The following is a 12500-nucleotide window of genomic DNA, read 5'->3' as shown; positions in this document are numbered from 1 at the left end:
TGCCATTGCTGTAGGAGATCATCCTGAAGAGAGCAGCCGACATTGCCGAGGCGTTGTACAGCGTTCCCCGCAATCACAACCAGATCCCCACCTTGGGCAACACCCCAGCGCACACTGGCATGATGGGTGTGAACTCCTTCAGCAGCCAGCTCGCCGTTAATGTGTCAGAGACCTCACAAGCCAATGACCAAGGTAGGCCACTCTGCCAGGTAGAGCCTTCCCTGGCTCCCTCCCCAGGGTGGGTTGAGGCCATAGTTACAGGTGGAGGTGTTGGGGCCCAGCTGGGGAGTGCTGGTCACATTCCATGCCCTTAGGCATGGCTGGTTCCTTCTTGCAGGGAAGACCTTGCCGCACATCTTCCAGCTGCTCTGGGCAGAGAACACTCAGAGAACCCAGTCCTAGTGACAATAGCTCCACCGGCTGCCACTCAGCTCCCTGGTATTGCTAGAAGTGTCCCTTAGCTTATTTGTAAGTGACTCTGTGTTCTTTGACAAGAATGGGCAGAGCCCTAGGGCAGCTATAACACAGGAAGCCAGGAGGAGCCTTCTTGGTTGTCATGGGTGGTATTGGGGTTCCCTTCCTGGTCTGAATCCATGGAGAAAGCCATCCATTTCCCCCCATGGTGTACCGTATCCTGCGGGACAATGACCAGGGCTGTTGAAGTCACAATCTGCTGTCCTTTGAGCAGGTTCTGTGAGCCCAGTTTAGTTCACTTCCTCTATAAAAACTGATGCAGGCAGTCATCTCAGAGCCCCCTCCAACCCCCCCCCCCCAATTCTGCTGGCTCCCAGTTACCCACGCTATGCAGTAAGAAGCTATGGCGCCCACCCCACTCCTGCTCACAGAGACAGCAACAGTGAAAATGAAGACCCCCCTGCCCCCCCCAACAGTCTTTCCGGGGAAGTTACGGCCACAAACAAGCTCTCTGTCAGCCATGGCATTTGAAGGTCTATTGAGGCTGAAAGTTCAGAGAGAGTCGGGTAGCAGGTCAGGAATCCAAGCTGTTGATAATTGCTTCTAAAGCAGTGTGTAGAAACAGCTGAAGGTTAGATCGAAGCATGCTTTGGCTGGCCGTCGAAGCCAACAGAGATGGAACAGGTCTCACCAGTGGTAGGGTTGGCGTGATAAGATTATCCAAGCTGGCTAGAATCACCAGGGCGAGAGGAAGCATAAAGTCAATTTAAAATGTTGAATATATGATATAGATTATCGGGGAAACCCCCCCCAAGTGTCTGTCACTGATAATAATGTTATTTTTGGCCGGGGGGGGGGAATTTTAACAGTCGGCTACAGTCGCAATACAAGCAGCGTGTCCCCGCGAGGCTACGTCCCCAGCAGTACTCCCCAGCAGTCCAATTACAACACAGTCAGCACTAGCATGAATGGATATGGAAGTGGCGCCATGGCCAATCTAGGGGTCCCTGGCTCGCCTGGATTTCTTAATGGCTCCTCCGCTAACTCTCCCTACGGCAGTAAGTGTCTGTTTTTGTCACACGTCATCACGCAGATTCATATTCACTACAAAGTCGAGTGTGTGTATTGCTTGGATGTTCTGTGATGTGAGCTACTGGATAAAAGGAAGGGTGGCCCCAGAGGCTGGGCGTCCAAATGACAACTACAAATTGACCTAATTCAGCCCTCCCCCACAACGCCATCTTATTGGCCACCAATATAAAATCTGAACCACACGGGGCTGCTCAATTGGAAGAGAGCCCGGCCCCCAAAGCGTTTGCCTGTTATCCAGAGTGGCCGAGCCGAAGCATGTCGTGTCTTGTTTTGTGGCCCCTCCCCGTGCGAGGCGAGGCCCTCAGAGCTCTCGCCGTGGTGCTGCGCCACGGCCCGCGCGTGCTGACCATGTTTGCTTTGTTGCAGTAGTGCCGTCCAGCCCCACCATGGCAGCCTCTTCGGTCACCCTCCCTTCAAACTGTAGCAGCACACACGGCATTTTCTCATTCTCACCTGCCAATGTCATCTCCGCAGTGAAACAGAAGAGCGCTTTTGCGCCCGTGGTCCGGCCCCAAGCCTCGCCTCCTCCTTCCTGCACCAGCGCCAATGGGAACGGACTGCAAGGTGAGGGCGGTGTGGGTGGGTGCTCAGGCCCCGCGGCCCCTTCCGAAACCCCTTGCACGCCTGTGGCATTGCATGTGCTTCACTGGTTGGCATCTTCCTTCCTGCCCCGCAGCCTGGTCCTCGAGCGGAACATATACTATTCTGCCTCTAGGTTTTGTCCAGCCCATCCTTCCTAGGCATTGACCTTGAATCAGCACTTCCATGTCCCAAGGGGTGGGCCGTCACTTGAGGGGGGAAAGGAGACTACAACAAGAGCAGAGCCCCACTCAACAGAGTACCCGGGCCTGGCCCTTCTCCTGCCCTTAGTGCCAGCTTTCAGCTTCCTTATTAAAGGGACAGCAGAAACAGTCTCAGAAATGCATGGCAGGTCACGGTGCCATCTTGGGAGCCCATCCTGCACTGTGCCTGCTCCCCTTTGCCACAGGCAGAGTCATTATTTACAACCTTTACCTCCAGGACAGTAGTCTACAAGGCTTTGTTCTCTCTTGGAAGGGGCTGACCCAGGGCAGTTTGTGTACGTTACTGGGTGCCAAGGCTGTCTGTACTTGGGAGTCAGTGTTCTCTCTCAGTTCAGAGGGGGAAGGGTTGGCCCAGGGGCATGAGAACTACCACTTAGACACAGCTGTCCACAGCTGGGACCATGTGGAGCAGGTGCCAAGTGCCCTTCCCAGCACTGAGGGTGGCTCACGTGGCATGCGACCTACAGTGATTGTGGTGGTGAAGCCATATGGGTGCCCCTAGGCCTTTGTGTTCACAAGGGACTCCCTGTGATGCACGGGGCCATACTTACTTGAAGTAAGTGGCCATCACCTGGCCTCTTTCAGACACCACCTTGGGTATGTGCCCCACCCGGTGAAAGTCAAGCCCATTCTCCTTTAAACACATGAACCCATTCAACCAGTATTTACTGAGTGCCTACTATGTGCCAGGCTCTCTGCTGGGTGCCGAGGACGCAACCGTGGAGAAGACAAACTGGCCCTTTTGTGAAGTCGGTGGTATATTCCACTTTGATGAACTAATGCTCAAAAAAGGAACTGGAAAGGTATCAATGATTTGAACTCATTGTCTTCACAACACCTGTCAGTTCTGACGGGAAGCCCAGGCCCCAGGCGCCGCCAGCCGGCCTCAGAGCTGGCCTTGGGCACCAGGCCAGCGCTGCTTAGCAGGCAGGCAGTGAGGGGAGGTGTCTGTGGACATGCCCCAGCATCGAGGCCGACTAGGTGGTACCACACAAGCAGTGTGTACACAGGGGCCTGCCAAACCATAAAGTTGTAACGGTGAGTCGGAGATAAATTAATATCGTTGAAATTAATGGACTGAGAAATTGAAGCTCACATCACTACATGAACAAATGTATTAATATGTTATACATAAATTAATGAGAACAGTCATTCTGACAAAAATTAAACAACACCAGAGTTAAAAGATTTTAAATTACATTCGGACCAGGAGTTCACTCCAGAGCTGGCTGCACTTGGCGCTTCCGTGCCAAGCTTCTCTCATTCTCTGAAGAGAAAACAGCACCCTGAGGTGGTGGACTGCCACCACCACTCCGGGGCCAGGAGATTCCAGAGCAGCTGGGCCCTGCGTGGCTTTGATCTGAGAGCCTGACTCACCCTTACGCTACAGAGCTGCTAGTAGGAGGTCAGAGCCTGGGTCCAAAGGCAGAGGGGGAAACTGAGGCAAGTCTCCATTTCACATAGGAAAAGCAAGCCTTCAAGCCACTGCTAGGCTGGATCCTGTCTTTGCAGAGAGTAGGCCTTCCCTTTGCTTTGAGGAAGATGTGGAGACATTTATGTGAAGTGGAAGTCTGTTCTCCCTCCTGCAGAGGAGGCCTTTACAGAGGGCTGCAGCGCCAGATAGGCCTGTGGGACTCCTGCCACCACTGTGCCCTCGCTCTAAGAAGTAGACTTACCAACACCGGTGCCACCAGCAGAGCTGACTATATATATATAGCAGGGAGTTGAGCAAGTCTGGCCTCCGTGTGAATCCCAGCACAGGAGGAGCAAGCTGGGCCCACTTGAGGGTGCGCGTGGGGTGGCCGCATTAACTTCTGTCTCCTTCTCTTTTGCAGCTATGTCTGGGCTGGTAGTCCCGCCCATGTGAGGGACTCAGTTTACCTTCGCAGCACCCAGCATTCAAGGACGGACTTCAGGGGACACGTGTAGTGTGTTAAAGACGCGCTGATGGAAACAATACCTTCAAAACTTAAAAATCAGCCACAGTTGAATGCTACAAGAGACATTTAAAGATTTTATTTAAACTGTTAAGAACCAACCCGCGAACCAGCCCACTCCTTCATGAACAATTCCATTTTACTGACTGAACTCTTCTCATACCTTCACATTTCTCAGTCCTGAAGATTAAGGAACACAAAGCACCACCTATTTTGTATAAAGTTTCTGATTCCCTCTTGGCTGTCTAGTGCGTGCTATCTGTGTGGGGAGAAGCTTCGTGAATATGCACCGTTTTGATGCCCATGCAACAGTGAGGAAGAATCCCTCGAGACATTTTTTCTGTACTCATATTTAGATTCACAATGGTTGTGTATCTCTATAATGTGAAATATTTTTTTGTGGTGAAAAAAAAAAGGGGGCCAAGGAGGTATGAGCCATTTAACTGGAACAGAGGAGGGTATGACTAGGTGAATTTGGGGGGGCAGGGAGGGGGGCGGGTTTATCATTGCTTAACTTCATCTTAATGAAATGAAACTTTGTAACTTATTGTAGTTAGAAATTGTAACTTTGATATCGAATCTCTTGCCTTCAACAAGCACACTGACAGAGAAAAAAAAATATGCTACTGTCTGTTGGTTCCAATATTCTCCCACCTAGAGCTTCCTGTTAAAGCAAGTGCGATCAGCAACATTTTTTCAACTTTCGCGCACTGTAAACCTATTGCATTCTTAGGCTACTGTGAGGTCTATGTTTCTTGTACCTGAAATTGTCCTTTTGACTTCTAGACCCTTCTTCCCCCAATGTGTTTTGTATGTGGTTATAAAATTGTAGACTTTTGTGATTTTGCCAAAGTTGTAGCTAAATATTTATACACTTGTCTTGAATTTTTTTCAGATCCACTTAAAATATTTAGAAAAGCGAGTTTTATTCCTTATGTATCTTATAGGGGATAAAACGCTCTTTCATGCGACACTTCCTTTCCCATGAACACTTGCAGTTGCTAAGGGATTTTATTTTGTAACATATCAATTATAAATATTGTATTTATCTTTGAAATTTTGTACATTGCTTTCCCCTACCTTCTTTTTCCATGTCTGTTTTGGTGTTTGATCCTGCCCAGTGTTGTAGCACAGGGAAAGGGCAGACACCAAGAACTGTCTGTTTGATCTGTTTTGTTGAAATGAACCGAGGTCCTTACATTTCATTTGTACCTAAACCATTTGCTATCGTTTAGACTTTCCGTCCCCCACCCCCTTTTTTTTTATGTTGAGGAAAAGTCAAATTCATTGTTTATTTTTATATTATTTTTAAGTTATCTGAACAAATACTTTTGAAAAGAAAAGTTTGTTGTATAGTCAAAAGAAAACGGTGTCAGCGGCCGTGACAAATTCTGGTAGGTTCTGTGCATGTGAAGCGGCCGTGAAGGGGCCACACCGTCCGGGCTGTGTCCTTATTTTGTTTTTAATTTTTAATTTTTTTCGTAGAATGTAAAAAAAAAAAAAAAAGTCATTTTAGCTGCCACCTATGACTTTGCCACATAGCTGAACTGTGTTTACTGGAAAAATTCAGAGGCCTAAAGTTTAAAATAAAATTTACTTCCGACGTTTTAATTACAAATGTTTGCCACATTAACTTCTCTGATGCCTTAAAAGTGGACTTCTTTGAAGAACTTCTGTGCTATTTTAACACAGGCTCATACCACAGTTGTTAATATCTGGAGATGGATGATGAACACACACACACACACACACACACACACACACACACACACACACACCAAAAGCACAAACCTCCAGTCTGCCAGTCACTTCTTCCTGGGTCTGTCTGCTGCTTTCGGTCCTTTGAAGCTCCCCTTGGAGTTAGAGAGGTGTCGGGGACACTGCTGGTTAGTACGTTTTGATTTTAAACAGGACCTTTTTGTGGTCAGATCCCACAGCACTGTCTGTCCTTTTTTAACTGGAAAGACCTCCTTCAGACACTCTGCCTCTTAGTGCCAAACCCACCGTCAGACCAAGAGTCAGGACTCTGTTCTTCCTTCCCACTCATTGCCCTTGCAGACAGCACATGCTTTGTGAACAGCAGCAGAAGTCACATCTAGAACAAAAAGGAGGGGATTATAAAAAACTAGACACACACCTTCACAAAGAGACAACATAGAGTTTAGAAAGCGTTCATTCAAGGGACTCAGTAAGAGAAACGGAATGTCCCCAAGGGTCAGTGGGCCACACTCTGGCTTTGTGGCTGCTGACAGGGCTTAGCTACACGAACAGCCTGAGAAGTCACTTTGGAACTAAATTGCCTCGATTTATTTTGTGTAAGTAAGGGTTTGACCCAAAAAGAGCTCACGTGCACATTAGCAAGTGTCCTCATGCCCGCACCCGGTTTGTGTTGTAGATCAACTAGCCAACGCCCTCATTGCTTCATTGTGTCAAAAAACCGAGAGCTTCACTAAATGGTAGATTTTGCTGTCAGAGACCCTACAATAAGATTGTTTTATCTGTACATTTTTTCAGATATTTAACTGTATAAAATGTTCATTTTACACAATATTTAATTAAAGTATTTCTTGTCTGTGAATTTCACTTATGGTAATTTTATCTGTTTTGACTATTAAAATGACTGACAAATGAATTGGGGGTTTCATTTCCACATCCAGGGCTCACCTAGATCTAATGGTTTCAAAGAACCTTCCAGAATTCTTAACCCCTTGGTCAGCATAGTTCCTGAGGTGGCTGTGATGTCACAGGTGCCATCAGAAGACTTGGTGCCTACACCCTTGGGCCTGAACTGTTTCTGTCACAACCACTTGGGTCACTGCAGCACTGGGGTGCCCTGTGAATGATCCCGAGGTTGGGGGAGGCTCGGTAATAAGCTTCCGATCTGGATGGTGGGATAATGCCTGCTCTTGCTCCCCCAACGCTCCCTTGTCCCTGCTCTCTGCATCCTCAGGGACTTTCTGGCAAGAACCAGATCAGGGATGACTATGGGGGCTTGGAGATGTGGGCAGACACAATGGCCCATAGGGTGATAAAAAGGATGCCAGTACTGCTGTGTGTCACTGGCACTAAGGTGTCTTGCATTGGCCACTGGTGGCTGGCTACACATAGATGATGGTCAAGGCTAGGACTCCAGTGATGTGGGCGTTAGCCAGGAGCACAGGTTCTAATTCCCATAGCCCTTGCCTGCCTTCCCTATCTCATTCTATTCTGCTCAGCGTGCCACTGCATTTTCTCCTCAATGGCAGGCAGGCTTTACGTGTTTTGGCTCGCAGTTTTGTCACACGTTCAGTACGTGTGATCTAAATTAGTACTCACAAGTGTCATCTTAATTACTTGTTCTGCTGAGCAAAACAGGAAACAATTATTCAAAACAGAATGAAACTTGTGAATACCTTTCCCTCCCGTCAGCGCTGAGCCTTTGTTGGAGGGCCTTAAAGAGACAGTAAAGAAACAGGTTCCTATGGCACAAAGCCCACTTTAGGCCTTCCCGAGTCACCAGGGCCAAGGAACGGGCTGCCCAAAGCTTCCCTCATCCCTCAGAGCCCAGGAACTCTGCTCAGGTCTTTGGAGTTAGTGTGATAGGGTCTGTTGACCTGGACAGAAAGAAGTTCAAAAGTTTGCATTTCAAACCAGAAGCAAGAACCGATCCTCTAAAAAAAAAAAAAAACCACACACCGAGTATTGTCAGGTCTCTCTAAGGTCTTTCAGGCTTTTAAAGATTATTCAAAGCACTTGAAATGGGCTTCAATCTAATGCCTCATTTCATTGCATTAAACAGCCTAGTTAATAAAGAATCAATATATTCAAAGGGCAAGGTTATCTTTTGTCTATAAGGGGTGGTGTCGTACTGAACCTTTTATAGTTCAAATGCTGAAAAAGACCTCATGAAATCCATACTCATCAAGTGGGTCAACGAGAGCAATAAAGAGGCCCCTGAAAGGGAAGAAAGGCCGCTCTGCTTTAAAACAACTCCGGGCCTTATCTCCCGTTTGGAGCACCCAAAGAAGTCCTCAGAAAATGTCAATTTCTCATCAAGACAAGAGGCCACGATGATCATTTTCTGAGAATACATACAATTAGGAGAATTCAGAGAGGCACGGGGTGTTGATTCCTAGTTTATTCTGGCCCCACGAGCTTGGAGTGCCCTCCCCACAGATAAAAGGGGCTGTTGATAACTGAAGTGTCAATACGCCGAAGAGCGAGTTTTGAATGTGAGTCCTTGTGCTTTGAGCCCGCCTGGGCCGATCCCAGGCCCTGATAACGACACAGCTGCCAACAGACACCGAGGGCTGGCCCTCACAATTAATGCCATGAATAAATCACACAAAAGAGTTGAGATGCTTTATGCTGGGTGAGACAATCCCCTGTTTTACCCTTCAAGGATTCTTTTTATGTTGGAATAAGGTTGCTTTTAATGAAATTTAAACTCATCAGAGGAAATCAAAAACCTCCAGTCAGATTACAAATTGATTTTTTTTGGTCATTTGTCATGTCCCAGCATAGAGCTGCAGGTTTCACAGGGAGCCGGTTGCTGATGTGGGTTGGGAGTAAGGGTGAACTAGCTTTCAACCTCGGTGGCTCTATACCNTATCCATGCCCTGGGGACAAATGGGAGGAGGGGGAGATCCTTAGTGGAACAGAAGGGAACTGTGAACCCCATGTACATGGTTCTGCTAGTCCCCACAAACCAAACCCAAAACTAGACCGGGAACCAAGCAGTTCTGAACCCTTCCATCTCTAAATTGGGACAGGGGAGGCCATCCTTAGCAGTATTCACTGGCTCCTAAGTCTGGTTTGACATTCAAGTTCAATGGACAGCCTACCTTTTCAAATCATTAATGACTGATTTGTGGGTCAGTGGCTTGTAGAACATCTTGTGGGTCACACAGTGCTTCTAGAGTACTCTGTGTGAGCCCTGGGCTCTATGTCTGGTGTGTGAAGCTCTAGGTTTGATTCCCAGCACCACGAAACAGATAAAGCAAGGTTAGGGTGACTTATCCATGTGGCAAGGTTATATGCCAAGTGTAATCTCTTTGGCCTCCAAATCCTTTGCCTTTCCCACTATATTAGGTTTCCAACATCCTTAAGAATTAAAGAGAGAAAGAATTTGAATGGGAAGGCGAAGGGAACCTTTCTAAGGTTTTTAAGGGAATTCTAAGAACCACAACCAACTCACCCATCATGGAGGTTTCTAGTGCGTCCAGGCCATCTGATCAAACTGTAAGAGGAAACTAGCTGCTCTGTCCAGCACACATCAGAAGGCTTAATCAATCAATCAATGCAACACATCCTTCCTCCCCATACTTGGACTGGAGGCTCTTCTTTCCTGGAGCCTTGGTTGCATCTGCAATGTATAGGGGTTAGGGGAAGAGAGTTGGCCACATGATGCAGGTATGGAAGGATGATGCTGTCCAGGTCCACTGACACTGCACCAGAGAGACTGGACAGCTGAGGTTTAGCCTGGAAGCCACAACCAAAAAGGGGTCAGTACAAATTAGCTTCTGTTAGTGTTACAAGGCGATGGGACGAAAAAGGAAAATGGGAGCCATTGTGGTTGGTTGTAGAGTTGAAATGAGTTCCAACAGAGCTGACTGTTGAAAGCACATGAAATAAAGTATATCAAGGGTCCTTGATGTCTCTCTGACCTATCAGACCACTCTCCCTCACAAGGCTGAACTGATGGTGGGAACTGAACTGTGCATCAAGACTGTAGCTCACTTGCTTATCACTAGGCAAGATCCAGACAAGGCTGAGCTCAAAACATGAGTCTCGCCCTGTGAAGAACAAATTCTTTTCTGACAGATGGCTACTGGCAGAGCACAGGACCTGAATGGAGGTGTAGCTTCCAGTAGAGACAGAAAAGACATAACCAAAGGTTTTTGTTTTTTTTTTTTATCTTCAATCCACAGCTAGCGTTTGTGAGTCAGCGGAGCTCATGAACCTGCTTTGTAAAAGGGCAACCTCCCCATCAATTCATCAGGGAAGGACAGCTGATCAAAAGCCAACCCACACCAAGTGGGTGTGAAGATGCCATTAGGAAACCTGCTACTTTGGAAGCTATTGAAAACTTAATGAAAAGGAGCCCTCCCCCGACCCCAAAACTTCCTGAGAAGAATCAGAAAGTGGCTTAAAGTGGACAAAAACAAAACTAGGGGAAAATTATTGTAGAAACAACACATAAACCTAACTGATCAAAGAGGAAACCTTGTTCATTATTAGTCATCAATGAATATGGACTTTACTGAGTGTCTGGGGCAGACATCTACTCTTCAAATACCCACATGTCTGTACATTATTAAATGGGCAGATTTATACTTTCGGAGTGTCCCTGTCAATAAGAGTTCTTGTAAGGCAAAAAGAAAAAATACTTAGGAAACTATGTTCAACCTCACTTAAAAGATATTACATGTTCTCATGTAATATGATTGAAAACAGGATCAGTAATTAATGTCTTATATAGTCACATAATAGAATATTATACGTTCTATTAAGTTACAAAGACCTGATGGCTCTTCCAGAGGTCCTGAGTTTAATTCCCAGAAACTACGTGGTGGCTCACAACCATCTGTAATGGTATCTAATGCCCTCTTCTGGTGTGTTTGAAGACAGCAACAGCATACTAATATACATTAAATGAATAAATAAATCTTTTTTAAAAAAAGTTATGAAGATCATGTTTTGAAGTATGTTTCATGAGATGATAAGTACCAATGACATAAAATTATGTATGCGGATACACTTTGAACATAATTTCAATTTGTAAATTTCTAGAGAGAAGTCTAGAACTCATAAACACATTAAAATGATGAGCTGAATTTTTTCATTATTAAACCAGGAAAATCTCTTCTCTTAAAAATGGGTGTTCACCTAACCAGTACCCCCTGGGGTTGCGTTTCTAGCTGCATTTGTAGCAGAAGATGACCTAATCGGCCATCAGTGGGAATAGAGGTTCCATGGTCTTCCAAATTCCATATGACCTAGCACAAGGCAAGGCCTGGGCCAAGTAGTGGGAGTGGGTGGGTAGGGGGACAGAGGTGGGGGGAGGGGTATGGGAAACTTTCGGGATAGCATTTGAAATGTAAATAAAGAAAATAATAAAAAAAAAAAAATGGGTGTTCACTGCTCCTGGTGGAGAAACGGATGTTCTCCTGGAGGTCTCAGTAGAACCCTTACAACTGGATGTTGTACGGGGACCTAAGTGCTCATAGCTTTTTGACTAATTCCATTTCTAGGAATCAATTCCAAGGAAATAATCAGAGACTGGAGAAGACTCTAAGTGCATGAACCTTTCCTACCGGAATATTTATTAAAAATTGGAGAGCACCCAAATGGCTTAAGACAGGATGAGTAATATAGAGTCATATAGTGAGATATTATGGGTTCTATTAAGCTACTAAGATCATGTTTAGAAGTAGATTTTACAAAATGATAAACACCAATGACATAAGTTCTGTGAGTATATAGTACCTTGAATGTAACATGATGCAGTCTGTAAATTTCTAGAAAAGGCCAGAAGAACACATTCACACACTAAAAAATATTTGTTAGAATTACAATTCCCTTCTGTTATATATGAGAGGTGAAAAGTTTATATACTATAACCCCATTTTCCATTTAATCTTAGTCCTAAGCCCAAAAAGTCATATTGTCTGTATTTTCAAAATTTTCTACAAAAATAGATGAGCAATTTGTATCTTAGAGAAAACTTCTCTTGGTGTCAAAAGTGAACGTGCTCTTCTCTTTTTTAAAAAAACATTTTTTATTAGATATTTTCTTCATTTACATTTCGTATGCTAACCCCAGAGCCCCCTATACCTTCCCCTTGCCCTGCTCCCCACTCCCCAACCCACCCACTCCTGCTTCCTGGCCCTGGCATTCCCCTGTACTGGGGCATATGATCTTCGCCAGACCAAGGGCCTCTCCTCCCACTGATGGCTGACTAGGCCATCCTCTGCTACATATGCAACTAGAGACACAGCTCGGGGGGATACTGGTTAGTTCATATCATTGTTCCTCCTATAGGGTTGCAGACCCCTTTAGCTCTTTGGGTACATTCTCTAGCTCCTTCATTAGGGGCCCTGTGTTCCATCCAATAGATGACTGAGAGACTCCACTTCTTTATTTGCCAGGCACTGGCATAGCCTCACAAGAACTAGCTCTCAACCTCGGTGGCTCTATACCTTATCCATGCCCTGGGGACAAATGGGAGGAGGGGGAGATCCTTAGTGGAACAGAAGGGAACTGTGAACCCCAT

At 46.1% G+C, this 12500-nt stretch overlaps 1 protein-coding gene across 12 annotated transcripts in view; it reads left to right on the top strand.

Annotated features, from left to right (window-relative positions):
• Ebf3 (EBF transcription factor 3) overlaps positions 1-6878 on the top strand; it is a 118867-nt gene extending 111989 nt beyond the window's left edge. For 2 of the 12 annotated variants that reach the window (XM_029538399.1, XM_029538386.1), the window contains exons 13-17: positions 15-192; positions 1284-1472; positions 1873-2070; positions 3000-3112; positions 4145-6829. In XM_029538399.1, the coding sequence (XP_029394259.1) occupies positions 15-192; positions 1284-1472; positions 1873-2070; positions 3000-3112; positions 4145-4162 (696 nt within the window). In that variant the 3' untranslated portion in view covers positions 4163-6829. Of the gene's footprint in view, positions 1-14; positions 193-1283; positions 1473-1872; positions 2071-2999; positions 3113-4144 lie in introns of all 12 variants that reach the window. The other 10 variants (XM_021222570.2, XM_021222588.2, XM_029538433.1 and 7 more) reach the window with 8 other exon arrangements.
• The last annotated feature ends 5622 nt before the right edge of the window (positions 6879-12500 follow it).

Source organism: Mus pahari, chromosome 1 (genome assembly GCF_900095145.1).
Source record: "Mus pahari chromosome 1, PAHARI_EIJ_v1.1, whole genome shotgun sequence".
Classification (NCBI taxonomy): Eukaryota; Metazoa; Chordata; class Mammalia; order Rodentia; family Muridae; genus Mus; species Mus pahari.
This window is presented reverse-complemented; position numbering and strand designations above follow the sequence as displayed.